This window comes from Vigna unguiculata, chromosome 5 (assembly GCF_004118075.2).
Source record: "Vigna unguiculata cultivar IT97K-499-35 chromosome 5, ASM411807v1, whole genome shotgun sequence".
In the NCBI taxonomy this organism is placed as follows: Eukaryota; Viridiplantae; Streptophyta; class Magnoliopsida; order Fabales; family Fabaceae; genus Vigna; species Vigna unguiculata.
The window spans coordinates 14756348-14782379 of NC_040283.1; the positions used below are offsets into that span (position 1 = coordinate 14756348).

A 26032-nucleotide genomic window follows, 5' to 3' on the forward strand; every position below is an offset into this window, starting at 1 on the left:
ACAATAGAGAGATATCATCTTCTTAGCTTATTCTACCATATACTAATATTTTGTATTATTTGGATAACCTTGTTTTAGGGCTCTAATTGTGAATATTATTGTTCTTAAGCTTTGGGAGCTTAATTTTGAGGAAGAGTCGTTCTAAAGTAAGTGAAGTTAGTAAAAAAATTGATAAATACTACTTATTAAAGTTTGGTAGTAATAATGTTATTATGATATTGAATCTTATGGTGTAATGGATAGGCTATGCCATGGTTATATTGACCCATTTACTTGAAATTGTATTAATACATATGTTGCGAGTGATGGTGAGAAGAGGGGAAATTAGTGAGATGATGAATTTAGTTTAGTGAAGTGATGCACTTTGTTTGGTTTTTATTGTTTTGAGCTACATAATCCAAGTAAATTGATTTTTTTTTAATGTATAAGCATTGTCACTTTAATTATTTAGGTTAGTTTTGCATTAAATTGAACTTTGATGGCATGGTTGTTAGGTTGTTTTATTGAGATTATTTCTTTCTTTTGTTGATTGGAGTATTTGTAATGATATATAAAGTGTTTGGATTAAGATAAAATACATATCTATGACATGATATGTGATCTAAAATTACATAAGAATGTGATATGTGAGTTATGGTGCAAATGTGGTGAATGTAGTGATCCTAGAGGGAATACTACATTGATGTGATGTTAGTAAGTGTATTGAAAGGGATTCTGAAAGACTATTCTGATATGCTAGTATCATACTCATGTAGAGGAAGATATTTAGTTGTGAGAGTTGAAGAAAGTTCTTATAATCTGAGGCTTTGATATGATAAAGAATTGGATCTCGCAAATATAAGAAATTTACCCTGGTTGTACTCTTGAGGGATTAATGTCATGATGTAAAATTTATAATATAGCTCTTGAGAAGCAGTAATGAGTATGATAAGTATAAAGTCATGGTTAAACAAATTCTTGGAGAACTATAAATTTATCAAGTATTTGTATATTTCATGATGTTACTTGTTGTTATTAATCATGTGATAAACAAATTGGTAGTAAGATATATTAATTTGGGTTGTTACAATAGATATATTTTATTATTGATATTTTTTTAAGATAAAAGTATTATTATTATTATTTTTAAAATAGTATTTTACAAAATAAAATTAAAACATATTTTTTGAATTTAATTTTATTAAATGAGTAAGTAATAAAATATCATAAAAAAAGTATAGAAAAAAAGTAAAATATATTAAATAACAATATAATTAAAATATATATTAAATCATCAAGTAATTATAGAAGAAAAAGATTAATACTTAAAATATAAATTATGGATAAAAACATAAATTACATCTATAAAAATATGTGACAACAGAAAAAAAAATTAAAATAGATAATAATAATAGTAATAATTTTATTATTTTCTATTGTCATAAAAAATATTTATATTGTCTAATTCTAACCTATTTATTTAAAAGAAAAGTTAATGATTATGAATTAATTTTAATAATTATTTTTTAATTTTAATATCCCACCTGTTTAAATTCATCGGAGCTCACAAGATATCTATCTATCTATATATATATATATATATATATATATATATATATATATATATATATATATATATATATATATATATATATATATTTTTAAACGATTTTAAATAATATTCTATAATTTATATTTCTAGAAGTCTGGTACGGTGACATTGGTTCATTGTGCGTTCGACGTTACGTCATTCATTATCGAGGGTTTGTTCACTTTAAATAATTGAATTCCAAAATTTTAAACCATCATAATTTAATTACATATTTTCATATTTTAATTTAAACTTCATCTAATTAAATTAACTTAAAATTTAAATTAAAAATATTAATTAAAAGTATACAAATTTCGAATTCAATAATAAAAAAATAGTATAAACTTAATTAAAAATATATAAATTTGTGAAAATTTTAAAATTTAATTAAATCTTAATTTTATTTATATTTGATAAAAATAAAATAATCGTTAAAAAAAGTAAAACATCAATTATTTTCTTTAATTCATTTTAAAATATGTTTATTTAATTTTGAATGCCAAAGAGATTTTTAAAATTAAATAAATATTTTATAAAAATCTCTTTGCATGAAAAACAATTGAGTTTATACTATATTAAGAGTCCAAACTTTATGCAAACATTTCAATATAAAATTGTGGTTGAAAATATTGTTGACATAAATATTATCTTTAACTATGCAAAATCAATTTTACACAGTTTAAAATAAATCAGTGCTATGATATCTTTTTGTAATCTTTTTTATATATTTTTTACTTATAAGTGCTAAGTAAAAACACTTTTAAAAAACTTAAATATAAAATCAATATGACTTTTACATTTATTACATGAGAAATTGGATAAAAATATTATAAAAAAAATAGAATTGTTGTGTTTCTAACAAATCTTTCCTTTATTAAATGTTTATTTAATGCATGATACACTTATTAATATTATTATTATTATTATTATTATTATTATTATTATTATTATTATTATATAAATGCATCATTGTAGAGTGGGTATGGTGATTAAATAAGAATTTCTAATTTTTTTCATGCATCTAATATACAATTTGTTTGTTATAGGATGACAGAAAATAGAGAAAAATAAGTTTGATGTTAATTTGTTTGATTTCAAAAGAAATACAAAAAAATCTAGAAACAAATAATATTGGAATTTTATTATCTTATTGGTTTTTTATAGAAATAAAAGAGAGAATTTGAATAATAAAATTATATTATTCCAAACGTATCATTAAATAAATTCAAACTAAACTATTAAACTTTATTTTCAATGATATTTTAATCATGAAAATCTTCCTGTAAGAGAAATTAGTGTTCATACTATTTTTCATTAACAAATAGTGAAAGTAAAAATTGAACGAAATGATTTAAATTACAATCACATCCCAAATGAATTAGAATGACATTGATTCATTATTATTTGAACAAATTGACAATAGCAAATGTTAGAAGATTGAAAATACGATTAAACCGTTAATCATTATAAACTTATAAATTTACTAACGAAGATATATTTCCAATTTTATAAAGTCTAATTCCCCGTATTTATAAAAATAAAAAAATTTAGCAAATCTATAATAAAATAAAAGACAAAATATAAAAGACAAATAATAACTAAGGCAGGGGTGTCGTCGTGCTAGTATAATAATAAAAGAAGAAGCACAAAAGACAAATTTTTGTAATGTGACATCCTTTTAATTTTTCTAAACATCTAACATTTGAGAAAACAAATTATCACTAATTTTAGGATTAAATATGTTTTTAATTCCTTAATTTTCGATAAAAATTGAAATTAATTAATCTTCAAAAGTTTGAACCAATTTGTCCTCTATAGTTAGAAATGTACCACAAGACAATTGTTAGGATCAAACATTTACCACTAGACCAAAAGTTATACCATTAGTAAGGGTGCAACTCTTTTTACTTAAAAATGTAACAACCTAAATGTCACGATTTGATTGTGACCAAGTTCACTTGGTCTCTACCATAAGACAATTGATGTCACCTGCAACAATTTTTTTTTCTTTTTTTTTTGCAACAAAAACAAGAAGGATCGCAAGGTTAGATAATCTTTGACGGATGCTAAGACTACATAAATATGAAGAAACTAGAGTTACAAATACAATTATCTAGATTGTTGCAAGTGACATCAATTATTTTGTGACAAAGACCAAGTGGACTTGATCACAATCGAATCGTGACACTTGGTTGTTACACTCTTAAGTAAAAAAAGTTGTGTCATGACTAATGTTTATAGCTTTTGGCCTAATGGTAAGTGCTCGATCCTAATAATTGGTATCAGAGCCAAAGTTACAAGTTTAATTCTTGGTGGGCAATTGTTAAGGGGGAGATTGTTGTGGGTTGCACAATTATCCTATGGCAGAGGCCAGGTGAGCCAAGTCAATATCCAAGAGTGGGATTCCTAGTAGGACAATTATTGAGGGGAAGATTACAGGTGACATCAATTGTCCTGTGATAGAGGCCAAATGGCTTGGTCACAATCAAATATAAAAAGTTATTTTGGTTAAATTTGCTATGGATAATCTAAAAAGTTCTCACTTTTAATTGAGAAGTATTTTGGTTAAAAGTAAGAACGCCACAAATTAATTGAAAATTACATTAATTGATTTAAAAATTTACAACAATAATCTTTCTATAACCAATAAAGAATCTAATTTGAAAGTAGCAAACTTAGCATGTTTTACTAAATTTGTTTTAAAGTCTTTTATTAATTTGTTGTTTCATTTACTCTCAAATTATTCTCTATATCTTTGCATATCATTCATATAGTTTTAATTACATTAAGTTATATTTATATAAGAATCAAATATTGAAAATCAATTTTATGTTCGTTAGGATACGACCTAGGGTTAGCTTAACCATATCTAATTTGTTCACTCCTAACTTGACAATATTGAAGTTGCTATAGTAAAGTAGTGCTAATTTGATTGCTTCAATGACAACGTTATCAGTTACCCATTGACTAAAGTCAATAAAGAAAGCATGATGTGATGGGGGTGGTTGTGAATATGTTGACCAAAAGTATTCATTTCTTGCCAGTATGCCAAAAGTTATATATGATCAAGTGAGTTGAGATGTATGTCAATGAGAGAATAAGGTGGGTTGAAGTGCTAACATGTTTTAGATTGAGACCCAAGGTTAACCTTAGATTTCGATAAAACCCTACAATAGGTAGTAGATAGCATATGGAAGATGTGTTCAGTGTATCAACTATAAATTGTTGGTCAAACGTAAAAAATTATTCATTATGTAGATTTGAGGTTGGGATTTGTCTTTACAAGTAAGCGCTAGGCCAATCTATGTTGTTGAACATCATCACCTAGCACAGAGGTAAGTTTTCAGTTAGCTAAGGTGTTGGGAATAATACTTCAAACAAGTTAAATGGTTGTTATGAGAGAAAATCAAGAGTGCATAACATTTCCTTCTACTTGAGGAGTGAAGTTTTAAAGACAATTTTTTATTGTTGGAGATAATGTAAAACCCTTTTTTTCTTCTTTTTAAAACTCAAGGTCAACTTCTTTAACAAAACATAAATGTTGCACTCACCCTCTCCAAACAGCCTCTCTTTAAAAAGAAAACTTCTTTCTTTGAGAACTCACCCTAATCTCATCTTCTACTCGATTAGAGGTTAAGGTAGCAAATCATCACGAGGAACTCTTCAGTTCTACTCAATCAATTCTTCCATTCGAGTAAGTTAAAATTTTCAGTCTCCTTCGATGTCCAATCTATTTCGCCTTGCATACTATTTTCCCGGTTGTATGTACTCTTGGAGCCTTTGACTTCATTGTTTGTTAATCATTGGTTCTTTTGGTTTGGTCTAATAATTTTTTCTGTTATCTCTAGGATGAGATAGGAAATTCGCGAGTTCAAAAACTCTTTAGAGTTATCTAGAGCAGTTCAAAGGTAAGGGAAACTAGTCTTGTTTATTGTGCGGGGTTTGAAAGGAATGATTTTGGGTCATTGCATGTAAGTTTTGGGGTTTGAAATTTGAATGGTTGTTAACATCACGATTGGGAGCCATTGGCCACCATTGGGCGCGGTGTTTCGAAAACCAAAAGTAGAAAGCCTATGTAACTCTACCGCTCGATGGTACTTTTTGGGTGCCACCCTCTCATCGCTAGGCGCCAGTTTCATAGTGGATCACCATCTCATTGGCACTGAGCGCCACTTATCGGCACTAGGCACTACCTAGTTTCTTGCACTGCATCCTATTGGTAAAATGAAGATTAATGTTTCGTTAACTATTTCATCGAGTTAGAATTTTAACAGCAGTCTTAGACACATATTTATTTACTTTAACTGGTCAGATTGAATTAGAGGTTTGTAGGAAGAACAATTTTTCTTGTAAGGTTCCCATAGATAGGTTGTTGACAACTTTGACCTTTGTTGCTTGTTCGGTACATAACTTTTTCTACAGTTGTCTAATTAGGTTGATTCTTTTTACATTGTGTTATTGACTCAATTATATTTAATTTGAATTTAAGAATATAAATTTTAGTGTTTTGTGGAAGCTACAGTTTTATTTCTAAAGTCTCAACAATTTGTAAAATGTTTAATTAAAATTATGTGCAATATACTTGAGAAGGTTTTTTTAAGGGGTGGGAACTAGTTATTTTCGAAAGAGACATTTTTGTATGATTTCTAATGTGTTTTCAAATGCTTATGTGAAAATGTATAGACCCAATTAAAATTGTAGTATGTATGTCGTGTATGTGAATGTATCAAGCATGAGCCATTGATTTCTTTGTTGAGATTGTTGGAAATATATGAGAAATTTGTAATTGGTTGTTTTTCATGTTTTCATGATATTAATTGTTAGCCTAACGATGTAATTGGTTTGTAAAGTGAAACAATGATATGAATGAATGGATGAGTTGTAGAGCATTCCCAAGGAGGGTCCATTTAGTGTGTGATCTCTTTAGTATATGCATTGATATATGAATTCAAGAAAGGAGATATGTTGACACTATAATAAACATTCACACTCATGTAGAGTAGAATGAGTGAGAGTAGTAAGAGATTCTAGTCTGAAGACAAGATAATGGCCTAAGATGCAAAGGGGATATTAACCTTGTTAGTAGTAAGGTGAAACCCATTGACAATAGCTCTTCAAAGTAGTAGAGACTACCACAAGTGCACATCTCCGATGAATATGATATTAATGCATATATCCGAATAATTGAGTTTAAAAAGTTTGTAATACATATGTTTAATTATTCTATGAATGTTTGAATTAGACTATTTTATGATGAAACTAGTTTAACTGTTATACTCTTACTTCTTTTATAAATTAGATTGTCCTTTTCTTGTGTTCGTTGTTCTTTTGCAATAATCACCATTATTTGGTGTGAGTAAATAAAGAATTAGGTATTGGTCCTACATATGATGGTGACAATGGTGCAACTATCTATTCTTTATATTAGCTTTTCTTTGCTTTGTTATCCTTTTGAAAAAACATAGTTTTTATCCTCTTAGTTTGTAAGTTGTATATGAATTTATTTTAGTTACAGTATTAGCTTTTGGAATGATTGTAATGAAGTAATCATGTTAGTGATAGTTTGATAGCAATTATATAAATGTCCTAACCGGTAGCAATTATAGCAACTATCTAGTCTTTATATGAGCTTTTCTTTGCTTTGTTATCCTTTTGAAAAAACTTAGTTTTTATCCTCTTAGTTTGGAAGTTGCATATGAATTTATTTTAGTTACAGTATTACCTTTTGGGATGATTGTAATGAAGTAATCATGCATGTACTTTGTTAGTGATAGTTGGATAGCAATTATATAAATGTCCTAACCGGTAATATTGCACTCTTTTTTGGAGTGTTGCAATTTTTATCTTTGAAAAGAAAAAGAGTCATTATAATTTTTCTTGTTATGTTTAGTTTTTAAAGTGTTTATAAAGTTTGTCTAAAACCTTACCATGTACACATAGATAATAACAGATAATAAATTATATAAACAAGAAAAGAGAGAAGAGAGCATTGCCTTTTTTTCTAGTGTGAAAGTGTAATAATACAATTTAGGCATACATGTGTATACATTCAATGCATAAGCTTAATAATACCCTGCAACAAAAAGTGTGCATTATACAGACAACACATTTTTCACCTTATTCTTTAGTCTAATCTTAAAATGAATGGTATCTTATATCCCCAAACACTCCCATTGAAATAAGGAGCCAACCAAATCTTGAAAACTATATTTAATCACACACAAAACTGTATCGAATCTGTTCTTGTGTTGACAATAGAATGTTCTTCACCATCCAACCCATTTCCACCATTTGGTCAATCAAATTAGACACATCCCTCTCTGCAGATCTCTTGGCATTCTCAACAATTATAGACCAATCTTCCATTGTTGAGTCTGATGCATTGTTTTCCTCTACAATAATCTCCCACCTACTACTGTTCATAAGTAGAGCCCTTCTGATGTAGCAAGCCTAAACATTTTTTTTTGGTTTTAAGGCCATGTCAAAAGATCATTAATATAAGTAAAACTGGCTTCAGCCTAAACATTGCATCTTGTTGAACCAAATTAATTTATTGAATCTGGATACTTTTTGTCAGAGTGCTAGTAGAGTCCTCTCCGACACAGTTAAAATTTATTAAAACTTATAAAAAAAATCACAGTGAAACTCATCAAATGAGACTCATAATTTGTGAGTTGTGTTTGAATAAATGTATTGGTAGCATTTCTCTTCATGTTAGGAAAGGAAAAGATTCACGAAGCAAGTTTCATGGACCCAACACACACAATTGTGGGCAAACTGTAACTGTTTGTGTTTTCCTCATGACAAGAGAAGATCCAAACATGTAGCTAGAAGTGATGAATCATGGTAGTTGAGAAAACATTAACAAGAATAGTCATATTACCTGCAACAAACCCATGATTATGTGTGCTGCTTCGGCTCCTTCGCGAATGGAAAGAAGGATAGACTGCTAGAAGGTTTAGCACCCAAAGAAACAAGTAAAATAAGAACAGTTAGAAAACACTACTTCATAGGATGTTATGAGGAAGTGTAAGTTAGATTAGGATACCCTCATAATAAAGCTCACCTTTCTAGTTCCTTTTAATCCTTTGAAGAACTCCACGCACACAAAGTAATAATCCTCATTAGTTATACACTGTATTGTCTTCATAGACCACTTTGGTAATTGGTCCTTGGGATTTAAGCACCCTATTCTAATTGGCCACGAGCATTTACCTAAATCAATGAACTGTATCAGTTGAGTGTAAGCACACTGCCAAAAAACATATCTTGGACAGTATTAAACAGAATAGAAGAGTCTTGTGTATCACCTTTAAATCCCAGAAAATTAACTCCTTCTTTATCGCTCACCTCTGAAGGGGATGGCACATATCCACGCTCAATCCAAGTGCTCAGAATAATTTCAAGCCTATCCTAAATAACACACCAACAAGGCAATAAACTAATAAGGAATCTAGAATGTGATAATGTTGTGAAATAAAGTGTAGAAGCGTGGAAGCCCAAGTTGAATGGAAAAGGAGTGTTAAACCAAATTTGAGAGCAGAACTTGTTCATGACAAAATCAGGAATATAGAAGATTGCTGTTAGATTTGCAAGTCAGATTCTATTAGGCTAATATGGCATTGTGTCATTTTGTTAGAGCAGATTTCTGTTAGAGTTGGTTGTTAGTTTGCATGACTCATTTCATCTTTATTTAGCTGTGTTTCCGTATCATGGGATATGCAATCAAACCAATTTTCTACTTTGGAGGACCTCTCTGTCCTTGGATTCAGAGAAATTATATCCCTTATTAGATAAATAAAGTAATGGAGAAAATTATATTTCAAGCTCCAGAAAACCTACCTTAGTCAAAGTTTGCAGATGTACATGCTTTAATCCTTGATAAATCCCAAAGAGATCCATTGCAGCAAAAAAGGGATAGATAAGGTAATGCAGACCTGCTTGTTGCCTTGCAAGCCAGAAATAATTTCAAGTTAATAAAATATGCTTTTGTTTTCCCTTTTCAAAGATAAGTTCATTGAGTTCTGAATGTAAAATGCCCTGCGGTCAGCTCTTAGTTACACAGATTAGCCAATTTATAGTCTTATACGCCAAATGAGCAATAAGAATGTTTAAGTAATATTTTTATACAAAAGGGAGGTGGATAACAACCTTCGATGGTTCTCTATACACATGTTAACAAGTGCAGCAAGCATAAGACCAAGGATGTCAAAGCACACTGTTTGAATCTGAAATATATAAAAAAAATAGAAAATAGCTTGTTCAAGATACATATTATGGAAAAAAAGAAAGAAAGAAAGAAATACAGATACTCACCTGTGCCTTAGCAGATATTTCACCAAGGTTATCTCCTATTGCAAAACTTTGATGAACAGCTGACTGTTTAAAAAATGTTAAACCACCACCTTTGGGTCAAAAGAAGTTATCAATCACTATACACAAGGCAAAAAGCCTGAATTTTAAAAATACATCTTCAATTTATGAACTCTCTTGTACATGAGGTTGGGTAAAAGATAACTCTGCAACCATCAAATAGAAAGACAAGATAACCAGTTCATGCTGTCAAAGTGTTTTATGCATTATTGAGCATGTTTTATAAGTTTCTGTTGAAAGGATTAGTTGCAAAATAGGTCATGGAAGATGGAAACACTCAGATACCACGTTGAAAACAGAGAAGCCGAGAAGGAATTAATAATTTTTGGGTATTGGGTACAGACATGAGTATTCTTCTTTACACCAAAGTAGAGATACAATAATAAGGCACAAAATCAGTGTCTAATTGGTAAGATATTTCCCTATCAAATCATATCATATCTCCCTATTTAATGTTAATCAAATCATATCTCTAACACTATCCTCAAGTTACAACATATGAATCATATGAGACAAGCTTCTTACAAATGTCATTGACACCCCTTTTGAGAATGATGTCGGTCAATTGTTGTTGGAGATGATAAATTAAATAATAATAATAATAATACTGCCCTCCTCAAGTTGGAGGTTATGTATCATATGAGTCAAGCTTATTAAAAATGGTCAGAGGACAGGGCAATTGTTGGATGACAAAAGTGGATACACGGCAGTTGCCAAAAACTGAAAAATGCTCAAACAGTGCAACAATTGCTAGAAAGAAAAAGTGCTTAATGTATATTTGTATTACATAGTAATGATTACCATCTATGTGAGTGAAATAAGAGCTATATGTATTTAAACATTCCAAAAAAACATGCGAAATACTGGCACAGAGTACATCAATGACTGTGAGGTCCACTAATATCATCCATACACAGCAACCAAATTTCTGAATTTTAAACAAACTAACATGACTTACAAGAGTAGCTATAGCAAGGAAAAACACATCATTAATTAATGAATTATCATATCAGCAGTACAAGAATTTGACATTTCTTTCTAATCTTCTTATATAACGGCTAACATTGTTACATAACTTCATATTAGCAAGTCCAATAAAATTCAATGCCTAGCTAGAATGCAGCTTTCTCTATTTTTCTGCCCTACAGAGTATTTTCATATATCAGTTACTATGTGGACTACTTAGACTAAAAGGCACTCTAGATTGAAGATATACATAAAAGAAATTCCATTAGAAGCATAAAGTCGTTCAAAGAATGACTCCAAAAAATGAGACATCCAAAAAGGGGGAAAATATAGTAGAGAACTATATACTGTAGAGGTCTGATCCTTACCCGAGTTGCTAAGTAACAAGCAAGGCTTATTTGTTTAGAAATATTGGCAATAGTTGCAAGAAGCAGGAAGCATCGAGGAAATGTGGGAGTAAGTAATTCAAGTCCAATGCTTGCAACAAAAAGAACAGATGTAGTGAACCTGACCCTCTTTGTACAGCAGGTACCAAAATGACAAAGAGAAAGATTCATCAGATTTCTTTATATATGATTGGTGCATGTCAAACTGTAATTTCAATCACCATCATCACTTCAAATCACTGTACTTTTTAAGTTCAGGTGACTTTATAATCAAATATAAGAATACAGTGCTTGTAACTCCCAGAAATTAGTTTTATTAAAAATGGAAGTTAAAATACCTTTAAATTTGTATCAAAAGCAGATGCTAGACTAGCAGTGTATATGCATCTGCTTAGTCGTCCAATGCCATCTTTTAACACCCAATTAAGGGCAGCAGCTGATGGAAGAGAACTCGAGAATCCAACTCCCATGGCTGTAAACATTGCCTGAGACCAATCCATTATAACACAGTAAGTTCACATGCATTCCAAACAGCTACAGTTAGACCTACAAGAACTTTCATCACAGTTAAAAGAAGGATAAAATGCGCAACATATTCATTATGTGATAAAGATACAAAGAACCATCTTCTGGTCACTCCCTCTTTCTCCCCTCGTGGCAACATGATGTGACAGTAGTTTGGTAAAACCCAAGTTTGAATTTTACCACAAATTAATGCATCAGGATTATCAATTTTCAAAAGCAAACAAATCCACCACACAATAAGACACAAAACAATCTCTCAAACGTGTGTGTGCACAAGGTGCATGCACCACCTGATGATATGCACATCACATGACAACAGACTGATAAGCCATATATGAAATTTTCCTCATGTTAACATGAAAGGGGTTGTCAATTTTCAAAAGCATACAAATCAATCACACAATTAAAACACATAATCTCATCCTTCTCTCACACACACTCTTAATGATACGTGCATAACATATGGCAACAGACTAATAAACAAAGTTTAACTTTTCCACATGAATTAACACATAAGGAACTATCAATTTTCAAAAGCACACTCTAACCATCCCACCACATAACACGAAACAGAAAGTCACATAACAACTTCAACAGTTTTAATTTGAACAATTCACCCAAATCAAAAAAACTAACAATCTATTCGATTCTATTCTCACTTACTTTTCCGATTTAAAACCCGATTCCTAAAGTACTTACACACTACTCAACAATCAATTTTCTCCCAAATTTTACCAAGTTATGAAATTTTTTATTTGTTTACGCCAAGTATCTTAAAATCTGAAATAACATAACACCCAAGAGACGTTTTATCCCCCTGTCCTTCTTAATTTTTCAAATGCTCCATTCAAGAACTCGAGAACAAACTTTTAGAAAAGAGAAATGTGCTGCTGGGACAAAGACCATGTTGAGAGAAAATTTTCCATAAGCACTTATAAAATAAGAAAACAAATTAATACATAACTCTATAAACTAAATATGAATTGGTGTTTAAGTTAATATCTAGAAACCCTCTCATCTTACTAATTTCTATGTGTGAGCTAATTTTATGCAAACAAGCTAGAAGCTAGTGTTTAATTTGCAGTTAGAACACACCCAAATGTCTTGCAGAGACAAAAAAACTTTTAGAAAACATAAAACAGATTGTTTTTAACAATAATCAAACAAGGACCAACTTGAGTGGCAAGCACTTGCAGCGCGGAGCTGAAAACCCGATGCAGAAGCTTCCACTTCACATACTCCATATAGTTCCCCGTCACCCCTCTCGGAATAAAGAACTCCCTCACAACGGACCCACACACCCTCAACACCCTATCATCGAAGTCCACGTCAGCATCCGCGGCGGCGCCACCGTCGACCGTCACCACCTGCAGGCAGTTCCCAGCCCAGAAGAATCTAGAAGCTTCTGTCGGTCTCCTGACAACCACAAAAGGAAGCCGAACCGGCACCTCCTTCGCAACCCCTCCATCAGAGACGCAGTCGAGGGAGGTTCGGAGCGAGGAAAAGGGTGAGACTCTCCTAAAGGAGAGATTTTGGTTAGTGGGTGGGGCTGGTTCGTTGGAGCTTGTGAGGTTCCATGGTGTGTGGTGGTTGGTGGATAGGCGAGGAGAGAATGGCATGAGAGTTTGGAAAGGAAAGCGTGGAGTTTGAAGGTTCAAGCCACGGTTTTTGCTATTGTTTTGAAGAAGAAGAAGAAGATTAAGAATAAGGGATAAAAAGAAGAAGATGGTTAAGAAGAAGAAGATGATGATGAAGAAGAAGAAGAATATGGTGAAGAAGAAAAGGAAGAAGAAGAAGAGTTTTTGGGTTTGAGTTGGAGGAGAAAGGTTGGAAATGAAGGGAAGAGAATATAGCTGAGAAAATAAGAGAATGTGTGTTCCAGCACATTCTTGTAAGAGCAGAGAAATAATGAAAATACACCATTGTTTAACACAATTTTTTTATTAGGTTAAAAATCATAAATAAAAAAATAAGATAGTTTTTTTGTCTTTTGTATAATCATTTTCTTTTTCCATGAGATAATTTTAATTTGTAAAAAAGGAAATAGTTTAGTAGAGGAGAAATATTGAGCCGGCACAGGATTACCGGCGTTTCATAGGCTCAAACACTAACAAACTCTTGTTAAAAAAAATACATTATTTTTCTATACATGAAAACCAAGAGTATCATTGAGAGTAGATGAATTTTCCCACAAATTCAAATATATTTTACCTTGTTCATTTTTTAATCGGCTAAAATTTATAAATCTAAGAAAAAATTATTGATGTAATATAAAACTAAACCGTTTTTATTTTAATAAAAAGTTAGTAAAATAAATATGTTATTAATTTAATAGATGAACACATTTTATAATAGTTGGTATAGCTTAAATTAATTAGAAATAGTTTAAAATTTAGCTTTAAAATGAATGTGGTGTCCACATATAAGTCCAAATGACTTCTAGTAATTCTTCACTCCACTTCTCCTTTGTGCTCCCAATTTCTCCTTGAGCTCGTGAGGATAACTTTATTTGTTGTCTTTGCATACCCATTGGTTTAATAGTGCTCGACAAAGTTTGTTATGCGTTGAATATTAAGTCCTTAATAGAAGTTAACAAGTACTTTGTTGGTGAATTGTCGATCATTTTCTATAAAATTTGTACAAGAAATCAAATATTGACCTATGATGGGTTTTTTAGACAAAGTTGTGAACTTGTTTAGTCATTACATTAACCAACGGTTGACTCCAGTCCATTTAGTGAAGTAGTCAGCAACTACTAAGGGAAAATTGCATTGTGCCTTGACAAGTGGGAATGGAACAACAATGTTTATTCCCCATGTTGTAAATGACCAAGGGGAGACAATGTGATGTAGCTCGTGAAACACAAAGTGAATTAGATCACCACACTCTTGTAATTTACACCTTTTATGTAGTTAATGTAACGCTTATAAGGTTCGATCAATAATATCTTACTCTCTCTCAATACTCTTATTGACAAAGACCTCCCTCCAAAATAACAAATAATACAATTGTTAATTCTTCATTAGAAAAAATCTTCAAACACCTTTGTGTAATAAACTTGATCAACACCTATTGTTATGAAGGGAGTTCTTGTCAATTCTCTTCTCAATGACAAATTTCACTAGGGTCGGCTCAAGGTAAAGCAAGTAAAGTACTCACTTTAGGCCTCCAAAAAGAAAGGCTTAAAAAATGGTACTAATATTCCTCTATCAAATTAATTATGAAATTATGTTTAAGAAAAAAAACCTCAAAAAACATTTTTAGTACAATATACCTCTATTAAATTAATTATAAAATTATGTTTAAGAACATAAATACCTTAATATTTTTTTCGTACTAATATACCCAATTAACCAAACATAATGCACTATTTATCCAAGTCATCAAAGCAAAATATTATAAACAAGAGAGAAAAGAATTATGATAGTGTAACACATGTTAATAAACACAAAAGCACATAAAGTATTGTTCACAAACATAGGAAAATTACAATAAAACAAATGGTGTTCATAACTGCATCCTAAAGGCTAAAAGACATAGTATCATATTTTGTTGATTTAATTATGTTTAAGAAAGAGATAATGATTAGTTATCTTTATTATCTTAGAATTAATTTTGATTTTTATATTACTTTTTCATCTCTTTGTGACTTTTAGTCTATCCATTCCACTCATTGTCTCTCTTTGTTTTCTTCTATTTTAGAATTCTTTTAAGAATTTTGACAAATTTCATTCCTTGAATCTCATACTACATATGTGTACCACTCTTTTTGCCCTCATTTCTAGTTAATATTATTTTTTCCTATTTGTGTTGATGTTGTTTTAATTCTATTTATTGATTTTGTATTAAGATTAGAAATGTACTTTTCGATTTGTAGGTTTCCAGAGTTTTTTTTTTTTTTTGCATATATTTTGATAGAGAACTAAATATTTTGCTTAGATTGAATTGTAAAACTATTAACTAGGTTAAGGTTTAGCCTTTTGATAGATAATGAAGATGGAATCTCTAATGAAATAAGTCATGAATATGAGATGAAATTGGAGAACAATGTGAAAGTCAAATAAAATTAATTATGACAATTTAATAGATAATTTTGCATAAAAAAGCTCCAAAATAAATTTTCAATTAAAGGATTTATTCTTAAGTTTTTTTAGATTTCCCAATCTTTGAGTCGCCCATGGTTTTCATCTATTTTTTTTTTTGTTAATAAGGTTTGTCATTGTACTTTCATGTGAATCTTTGCAAATGGTTGACTTGAATCAATTATCCTATCTTGACTTTCAAAGCTTAAGAGAGAAAAACATATAACTTGTATTCTTAAAAAATATCAAAGATAAAGACAACTTGTACCTTTTTGTTAGTACCATTGTGGCTTTTAGACCTAAAAATACACTATAAGACTTGGTTGCTAATAAAAAGAACAACTCAAAATGTTATAAATAAAGGAGTTGTCAAACATTGCAAATCATCCTAGATGTTAAAATAGCTCCCCAACTCATAATTTATCTTTTAATTTCAAAAATCATTTGGTTATTTGATGAAGTGTTTTAACTTTGTCATTTCTTTGACCTAATTAACCATATCATGATTTCATAATTTTAATTATGATTAAGAAACCACCATTTTATAAATTAGAATCTAAGTAAAAAAATGCAGTTTAATCTACAAATAAATATTGGTGTGCTCTTAAGTTTTTTGTCATTGAAAAATAATGGTAAAATAAATTTTGTGATTTTTTGAATTAACTGAGTGATTGAACTTTTAAGCATGAAGAGAAACATGAAATGAATATTAAATTTAAGGATGTCAAAATGGGTCAGGTTTATCGTGCCGGCCCGCCAGCCTGCCAATAAAAAGGACGGACCAGGTTGAAATTTCAGTCCGTTAACCCGCTGTAACTCGGTCCGTCTAACCCGCCAGTTTAGCAGGACAAAACGGGCCAGTCCGCCAACTCATTTTTTAATTTTTTTTATGTTTAAAATTTAAAATAATTAAAAAATATTTTTTTATATTATATAAATAAATTTATATATATATATATATATATATATAATAGATTTATAAACAAAAATATATAAAAAGTTAAAAAAAAAAAAAAGACATGCCAGCCTGACCCGATCCGTTTTTGATGAGTCACAGACGGACCGGGTCAAAACGGGCTGGACTGACCCGTTTTACCACCCCTAATTGAATTAAACAATAATAAACTCTTTTAATACATCATTATTTTTGTACTCTCGATATAAATGAGACTACACGACAATACATTGAGTATACTAATAACAATAACATACTTTTTATTTTACAATTATATCTTTGGATAGAAAAATAATTTTGTTATAACTGGTTTTTCCACTAATATTTTCTTAAATTGTATTTTTTAAATTATATTATTTAAATTAAAAAATAGGAACTCCAGAGGTATTTCCACTTAATGAATAATATATTATACATTATTAAATATATATATATATATATATATATATATATATATATATATATATATATATATATATATATATATATATAATCAACAAGATAGATGTAACAATAAGGTTACATTTGTTGATGTTTGATGTAGTACAAATATTTAAAAAATAACCAAACCTTCCTAGCATTTATACACCTGTACGTTTTACCTTCTAATAAATATCTCTCATCTCTCCGTCTATGCTCACTCCACTTGTGCCAAACTCAAGCGTGGTTGTTGCACTTCACTCACACTCAAACAAGTTCCACGCCTTTTCTCTTTTTTTCTTTTTCTTTTTTCTTCTTTCTCTCGGTTTATTCTCAACAAAAATCCTAGATTTTCTGGGTTCACACAAGCTTATCCTCTGCGCGCGCGCCTACAACACCTTCTGATCACTCCAACACCGTCTCAAGGTTGCAAAAACGTAAAATTGATTAATAAAAATACGTGCTTTTTATATGGGTCACCCTTGAATTCAATTGCATCATTTATTTTCTTTTCGCTTAATTCTGAATTTTCCTTGCTTGTGACAGGTTTTCCTGACGTGGATAACTTCTGGGGCGGTGGTTTAAGCTTTGATCCGAGGGACTGGTATGCTTTTTATTTATTTATTTATTTTTTCTCTTTATGGTTCAATTGGGAGAGTTGAATTTGACTGTGGACTTTTCTTTGGTCTGTGCGGTTTGTGAGAATAAGAGGGAATTAGAAGGAAATGAAAAAAATTGTCAACAATTGAGAGGGTTCAATTCACGGTGGCGTTTAAAAGGTTTAATTGAACAAGGGAAAAATGTATGGAGTGTGATTGCTTGTATTATGATTTATTTTTGTATTTAAGGTTCCTTAAATTAAATTTTCCTTCTTTACAGAGAAGATCTCTAGTCTCTTGGAATTGGGTTTGTCCTGATGAAGTCTACTATGGCTCAGAATCAGAGTAATTGGGAAGCTGATAAAATGTATGTTGTCACTTGCTTTATTCTCGCCCTGTTTTTTTGTTTGATTATAATTATAATTATAATTGTTATTATTATTATTATTTCTCCCTTTTCTGCTTTGATCCTCACTTGTTTGTTTATTTGCTTCCCATTTTTTTTTTGTTATTCTGCAGGCTTGATGTTTATATTTATGATTATTTAATGAAAAGAAAGTTGCATGCCACTGCAAAAGCTTTTGTCGCAGAAGGAAAGGTTGCCACAGATCCAGTAGGTGAGATTGCTGATTATTTTTTACAATGTTAATGTTTTGCCTCACCACCATGGTCATTAATATGAATTAAGTCAAAATGTTTGTCTATTGTTAGTCTTCTTTTTGGCTGGGTGACTAGTTTATTATTAGTCTACAGTTCATTGCTTTAGGGTTGGGTTTCTTTGTTAATCATGTACGGTGTGTTTGTTTGTGGGAAATTAGGGGAAAAGGAAATATATTGGATTTGTAAATATAGGGCAAAGGAAAATTTTGGAGTGTGGCCACATCAAGAAGAACTTCTTCAATATCAACTGCGAAATGTGGAGGAAGAAGGGGCAGAGAATTATTATTATTATTATTTTTTTTCTTTTAAATGTTTGAAAAATCTAATAACGTTTGTAGCATTAACATATAAAATAATTTTATATCAAGGAAAATATAATATAATAGAAGAGTTTACTGTTGATACACGGTGAAAAAATTTACACTATCAACTAGTAAGATAACATCTTAAGTATGAATTTTAAAGTAGTTATCATAGTCAGTAGCACTTAGATTAATTAGTGTGGGGTTGTTCCAGCTTATCCAATGGTCTAAATTTGAGTTCTGGGTAAAAATTGCATAGTTAATAGAATCCTATGAATTGGTATGTTTTGATATCTACTTATATGTATCACAAGATAAATCTTAAATGACATTGTATCTTACTATAAATGAATTAATCTATGTAATTTCTTATCACTGATTATATTCAAACGATTCCATTGTTCATATGTTTATGATTTGATACAAAATTAATTCAAATATCAATTTGATAACATTGATGAACTGTGTTCTGTACTTGGAGGGAGAATGTCCCTAGGAGGATTGGTAAAGAACAAAATGGTAATTATCATAATATTTAATGATTTTCAATAGTATTACAATCTAAGATGAGTGGACAGTGTACAAAAGTTATACATTGATAGTGTATTTTAATTAAATTCATTTATTTATTTTTCATTTGTTTAGTTTTTGTATCATTTATTAATTCTTTTCTCATCTAAAAAGTTAGGGAGAAAATTTTCACTTTTTGTTTTTATTTCTCAGTTCAAACAAGGGCTTTTTCTACTATATTCCCCTTTTATTTGCATCCTTCGTATTTCTTTCTTTCTTTCTCATTTTTTTCTTCCCTGTATCACTCCTAGTCGGGAGCAGTAGAGAATTGGTTTCTCTGGTAAATCAACTTATCCTCCGAGCTTGTGCTTTTTCCTTTCTCTTTCCTTACAAAATCTCGGCTTTTGTTTAAACCTTGTTGTTCAAACACGGAGCATTATTACTAGTTTATGATAGTATAGATGTTGAAGGTGGTGGAACTATGGAGTTTATGTTTGAGTTGTATTTTTTGGTCCTTGACAGCTATTGATGCACCTGGAGGATTCCTTTACGAGTGGTGGTCTGTCTTTTGGGACATATTCATCTCAAGGACAAATGAGAAACATTCTGAGGCTGCTGCAGCTTACATTGAGGTAATCTTATCATGTTGAATCTATGTTTTTCTGTTCCTGAGTTATTATTGCAGCAAACTGAATATATATTTGCATGTTGGTAGACACAACAAACAAAAGTTAGAGAACAACAACAACTTCAAATACAGCAGATGCAACTAATGCAGCAACGCAATGCACAATTGCAGCGAAGAGATCCTAATCATCCTGCTCTTGGTAGTTCCATAAATGCTATGAATTCTGAAGGAATGTTGGGACAGCAACCAGCAAGTGTGTTGGCAATGAAAATGTATGAAGATCGAATGAAACACCCCCAACCAATGGATTCAGAGGCATCTCCAACTCTTATTGATGCTAATAGGATGGCCTTACTCAAATCAGCAGCTAGTCATCCAGGGTAAATAAATTTGCTTTAGTTTTTAGTTACTGTAGGTTAGAGAGCTATCTTAACTGGATCTTAACAACTTTGATTGGGCTGCTCATATTTGGGATTCTTTTTGTTGCCTCAGCCAACTGGTTCATGGAAATTCAGGGAATATGTCAACTGCATTGCACCAAATTCCTGGGCGAACTCCTTTGACCACTGTAACTACTTCAACCATATTCTATGTTGGCGTTTTCTTGTGCTTTTTCTACTATTTTCTCTTCTACATGTGACAACAAGCAACTTGACAAATTAAGTTTACAGGACATAAAAGCAGAAGTTAACTTAGGTGCCCCACCAAAGAGTTTGCCTATGGATACATCAGTTTATCGACAAGCAATTTTACAATCAAAATCAGGGCTAGGCAGTGCAGGTATTACCACCATGCCACGTTCATGTTATTACATAAAAAATCTACCTTAATGACTATATATGAATAATTTCAACTTTCTGTCTTCATAAATAGCCCAATTATTATTTTATAGGTGAATTAGTAAAAATATATGTGTCCTTGTCCTTTTTCTGTCTTCATCATTTCTCTTTCTTTTCTTTTTTTTTTTCTGTGGATTGCTGTGGTTTAGAAGGCCACGGTGCTTGGCATGTTTTCAGTGGTGAAAAATGAAAGATACTTTTGTTTCCTGTTGTTTTTCTTAATAATCTTGTGTCAAGTTCAAAATTTTGGTATCCAATATATCTGTAGTGATGAAGGAAATTCCTCACTGGAAATGCAAGCTTTGCAACCTTGCAATGGATTCGCTCATGCATTGGGTAGTGTGAGTTTTATGTGTAGTTTCAGTATTAATCCCTTGCAAATGGATTCGCTCATGATGGCCTTGTAATGATATTGATACCTAAATTTGTCTTCTATACATAGTTCAGAATAGCAGACATGGTGGAATCTTTCTATTGACAGTTATGGTTTTGTTTATTAACTATACTTCAGGATTAAATCAAGGAGTTACAGGTCTTCCATTGAAGGGTTGGCCTCTAGCATCTGTAAGTTGAATGGTATCTTCATAAATGTTGTTTCTCTTTAGTCTATTGAACTCCTTTAGAGTGGAATTATTGACCAATTTTTTCTTTTACAGGGAATTGATCAACTAAGGCCTAATTTGGGTGTACAAGTTCCGAAGCCCAATTTGACAACCCAGAACCAATTTGTCATGTCATCACAACAGCAACAGGTCTTGACTCAGAATAACCTTGGAAATTCTAGTTATGGTGACATGGATCCTCGTAGGCTTTCTGGTCTTCCTCGAGGTAGCTTAAGTGCAAAGGATGGTCAGTCTAACAGGAATGATGGATCTATTTGCTCGCAAATGCAGTCTGATTCACCTAAGGTTGGACTAGCTTTTAAAGATTTTGAAAATGTCAATTAAAATTTAGAAACATCAATATTCGGTTATGTATAATATCTTTCAATTCAGCGTGCATCACATGTGGAAAACTTTTAAGAATAGACTTGCAGAAATAGACTGAAGTTCTAAGAATTGCTCGAGAGCTTTCAGCACTCTTGGTTGTTCATAGTTCTATACATACAAAAACATAGCCTTGTCCCATTAGTTGGTTCGTCTAAACATAAAAAAAGTAGAGGAATTAGTACATCTTATTCGTAAAACATAAAGAACTAAAATATCTCATATGATTGCAATCTTTAGAATGATACATCATTCCTAATGACTTCACTATAATTATTTCCAACATAATCAATGTTTTATATTGTATTTGCCTCGTGTAATACAAATTGCAACAAAGTACACACTTCGAGATCAATTCTAATATTCCGTTTTGGTTTTATCTTTAATGGGTGTAGCAGATGAAGATGGCTCAGTCACAACATTCATTATCTCAACAACAGGAGCAGTTACAGCAGCATCAACTGCAGCAGGTTGTGCCTAATGTCTCACTTTTTTCTTGGTGGATGGTGACCTGATGTACTTGGTACCAAGTGTCCCCCCAAAATTTATCTAAATTTTAAAGCTAATTCACTTAGTGTTTCTGCTTTGACATCAGAATAACAGAAAAAGAAAACAGCACTCTGGAGCTGCCAATAGCACTGGTACTGGTAACACTGCTGTTCCTTCACCTAATTCACCACCATCAACTCATACACCTGGTGATGGATTAAATACAGCAAACAACATGCAGCATGTTAACAATGTGCAAAAGAGCGTGATGATGTATGGTACAGAGGCAACAGGAGGCCTTGCATCATCTTCCAATTTACTGGTAAGTTTTGTCAATAATATTAGTTTATTTTTGTGTTTGTGTCATCATATAAATTATGTATTCTTTGCACATTTGATGTGCTTATCTTGATTGTTGACCTGTATGGCATATGTTTTTACTTTGTACTTGCAGTTCATTGATCTACATTACATATGTTTATTTCAGTTTTGATTAGTTGAAACATTCTATTTAGCTAAGTATTGAGATTCCAGCAAACAAGTAATAGTCCACACATGATGTTTTGATATTAGTCAATCATGTGGGTACAAGAAGTAGAGTCTATTACTAGACTAAGGTACATCAAATTATTTTAGAATTAACTGGATCATTACTTCCAATCAAATTCTAATAGATTGATAGCTGTCACCTGTTATATTGTTCTTGTCAGTTGTACAGGACCGAAACTAACTAGAACACTGGTTATATAGTGTCACAATAACCATTAATCTTGATGAGAATATTTGAGTGTCCACATTTTGAGATATACTGAGTTAATAAGCTTAACTTTTTTGAGCTCTGGACACTATTATTTCATTAACCAGGAGGACATGGAACGATTTGGAGATGTTGATGCCTTAGATGATAATGTAGAATCCTTTCTGTCAAATGATGGTGGAGATGGTGGAAATCTCTATGGAGCAGTGAAACAAAGCCCAGCTGAGCAACATAAAGAGTCTTCAAAAGGTATCTTTATATATGACTCTCTTCTCTATCTATGAATTACTGGAAATTATCATTAACCTCCTTTTTCATTTCAGGTTTCACCTTTGCAGAAGTTAGTAGCATAAGATCGAGGAATAGCAAAGTTACTTGCTGTCACTTTTCTTCAGATGGAAAGTGGCTTGCCAGTGCTGGAGATGACATGAAGGTAATTCACTTGAATAATAACGATAGTGTGCATCACTAAAGGAATGTTGGTGGTGGATATTATAATTTTTTATTTCTAGATAAGGATTATGCTGATTGATTTTTTGTGCACATAAATGATTGTATTGTGAGAAATTGGTCTCTAATATTTGCCTAACTTTCCAAACAACTGCTGTAAGCAAAATTTCATTCAATATATAAATTCAAATACTAAAAGTTGTATATGTTGCTTTTTCGTGGGGATGTATTCATTAGGTTGTCTTCTGGAACATGGACACTTTTAAGACAGAGAACAGTCCTGCAGAACACAAAGCAGTTATTACAGATGTCCGTTATAGACCAAATTCACTTCAGGTGGCAACTGCCTCAATGGATAAATCTGTGCGGTTATGGGACACAACAAATGTAATGGTCTTTTTCCTGTTTTACTATAAATTATGTGTAGCTCATACATATGATGTTTAAAACTTGTAACTAGATTCTAGCTGCTTCTGTCCTTGTTCCCTGCGTTTGTAATTATATTCTATTAGCTGCAATTAACTTCTTTCTTTCTTTCTTTCAACGCACAGCCTAACCGCTGTGTACAAGAATATAGTGGGCACTCTTCAGCTATAGTGTCTCTTGATTTCCATCCTAAGAAGACTGAACTCTTCTGCTACTGCGACGGAGAAAATGAAATTCGGTTTTGGAATATTAATTCTTCCAACTGCTTTCGAGCAACTAAGGTTTGTTGAGTAAATGCATTTATCATTTCCTCTGAATATTTTGTGATGCGTGTCTGATATTTTTCTCACAATTGATTGTTTTAGGGAGTTTATTCACGAGTGAGGTTTCAACCTAGACTGGGGCATTTACTAGCAGCAGGTTCTGATAAAGGAGTGTCAATTTTTGATGTTGAATCTGACACAAAAATCTACTCCCTGCAGGTATAGTCCATATGCACATTTACTTGCTTAATGTAGTATTGTAATGTAATCTGTTTTGAACAAAGACTATTCAAATTGTATAATCACAGAGATGAATTTTAAAGCCATCCTTCATAAATTGAGGGTTGTTTGTGTTATATAAGTTTCATATCAGCTAATATCTAAATATTTGATGGAGTTTGTTCCATTTTCTCTGTTCTCCTCTTTCTATTTTTATCGATGTCTGTTATAATAATCTAATTTGCAGTATAGATGAAAAAAAATTAACTTGGCAAATCAGAAAGCAAATGAGACGCAATTATTTGGAAGTTTGCATCTTTGATGGATTTTTGTTGTTTAAATTAAATAATTTTGTGTTTTGTAGGGTCATCCTGAACCAGTGAGCTATATTTGCTGGGATGGAAATGGTGAAGCCTTGGCATCTGTGAGTCTTAATATGGTAAAGATTTGGAGTTTGAACTCAGGAGAATGCATTCAGGAGATCAGCTCTACTGGAAGCCCGTTTCATTCCTGTGTTTTTCATCCAAGTTATTCAACTTTGTTGGTGATTGGAGGACATGCGGTAAGCTTTTTGTTCATTACCTTTTGCAACTTGTAATAAACACATGGGTTCAAAAATTGAGTCATGTCTTTCAAAAACCAACTACAACATTCTTTCAATAACACCTTGAGAAGTTTTGCTAGACTGTTACCATTCTTTTCATTTACTGTGACGACAATTACATTGGTTTTTCAGTCATAATGTGTTAATCAAGGCTAATTTACTAATATACATTTTTTCCTTATGGTCTTGCAGTGCTTAGAGTTATGGAACATGAGTGAGAACAAAAGCATGACAATTCCTGCACATGAAAATGTAATTTCTTGCATGGGTCAGTCTTCTGTCACTGGAATGGTTGCATCTGCAAGTTTTGACAATTATGTAAAGGTGTGGAAATAAAATCCTTATTTAGATCCTAACACCACCTATATTCTTTATCAACAGAGACCCTACTCAAATCAAAAAGGGGTCTCTGAATTTAGTTTTCCCCCTTTTTTTTTTCCTTCTTTTTATATAATAGTGCCAATCCAAACCCCTTACCTTAATCTTAGTTGCCTTCTCCTACTTAGATGTTGCAATAAGGTATACTACTAGACTCACGTAAATATATATACAATTTTGCATTTAGTTGTAAAAACTTGAAGACGTTGCACTCAGCTACAGTGCAATTTTTATTCATAGGGTTAATATATTGTATGTGGATTGTGAAAACTAGTGGAATTTTCTCAGCACCATCGTGTGATAATATATTTCTTTGGCTTTGTGCAATTCATTTTTATAGCAGCACCAGCAAAATTGAAGGTAATTTATTTTCGCACTTAATAAATCAATTATTGTCCTTGGAGCTTAATTGTTTACTTCAAGAACTTAAATTACAATCCTATACATTTTATTATTAATTACATCATTCAATATTTTTTAATGGTTATATTTTTCAAACTCATACTAAAATACCAAATTTAAGTTATTTGATATTTTATCAGCTAAGAATAAAAGGTATTTAAGAGAAGACTAAAATACAAAATTCCTTGTCAGAAATTCCGGTCTGCATCACTTGTCACTAAATCATGCCTATTCACAGAGCCT

General features: G+C 31.3%; 2 protein-coding genes across 5 annotated transcripts; one reads left to right on the forward strand and one right to left on the reverse strand.

Annotated features, from left to right (window-relative positions):
* Positions 1–7531: 7531 nt before the first annotated feature.
* LOC114185450 (protein root UVB sensitive 4) lies at positions 7532–13679 on the reverse strand. Of its 2 annotated transcripts, none has more exons than XM_028073172.1 (10): positions 12996–13679; positions 11634–11780; positions 11278–11424; positions 9887–9949; positions 9722–9798; positions 9413–9518; positions 8881–8983; positions 8637–8785; positions 8454–8516; positions 7532–8020 (listed from the first exon to the last, which is right to left on the reverse strand). In XM_028073172.1, the coding sequence occupies exons 1-10, from the start codon at positions 13437–13439 to the stop codon at positions 7781–7783; spliced, it is 1539 nt and encodes a 512-aa protein (XP_027928973.1). In that variant the 5' UTR covers positions 13440–13679; the 3' UTR covers positions 7532–7780. The 2 variants fall into 2 exon arrangements, with proteins under 2 accessions (XP_027928973.1, XP_027928972.1); XM_028073171.1 differs by having other exon boundaries at positions 7534–8020; positions 8454–8519.
* Positions 13680–17476: 3797 nt separating this feature from the next.
* Positions 17477–25693, forward strand: LOC114185393 (transcriptional corepressor LEUNIG_HOMOLOG-like). Of its 3 annotated transcripts, none has more exons than XM_028073093.1 (19): positions 17477–17714; positions 17824–17881; positions 18157–18243; positions 18396–18493; positions 19871–19980; positions 20064–20356; positions 20469–20544; positions 20648–20756; positions 21327–21379; positions 21472–21723; positions 22197–22271; positions 22397–22612; positions 23155–23296; positions 23371–23480; positions 23735–23884; positions 24049–24204; positions 24289–24405; positions 24770–24967; positions 25202–25693. In XM_028073093.1, exons 3-19 carry the CDS (start codon positions 18194–18196, stop codon positions 25343–25345), a joined length of 2349 nt encoding a protein of 782 aa, XP_027928894.1. In that variant the 5' UTR covers positions 17477–17714; positions 17824–17881; positions 18157–18193; the 3' UTR covers positions 25346–25693. The 3 variants fall into 3 exon arrangements, with proteins under 3 accessions (XP_027928894.1, XP_027928892.1, XP_027928895.1); XM_028073091.1 differs by having other exon boundaries at positions 17477–17703; XM_028073094.1 differs by having other exon boundaries at positions 17477–17703; positions 22200–22271.
* The last annotated feature ends 339 nt before the right edge of the window (positions 25694–26032 follow it).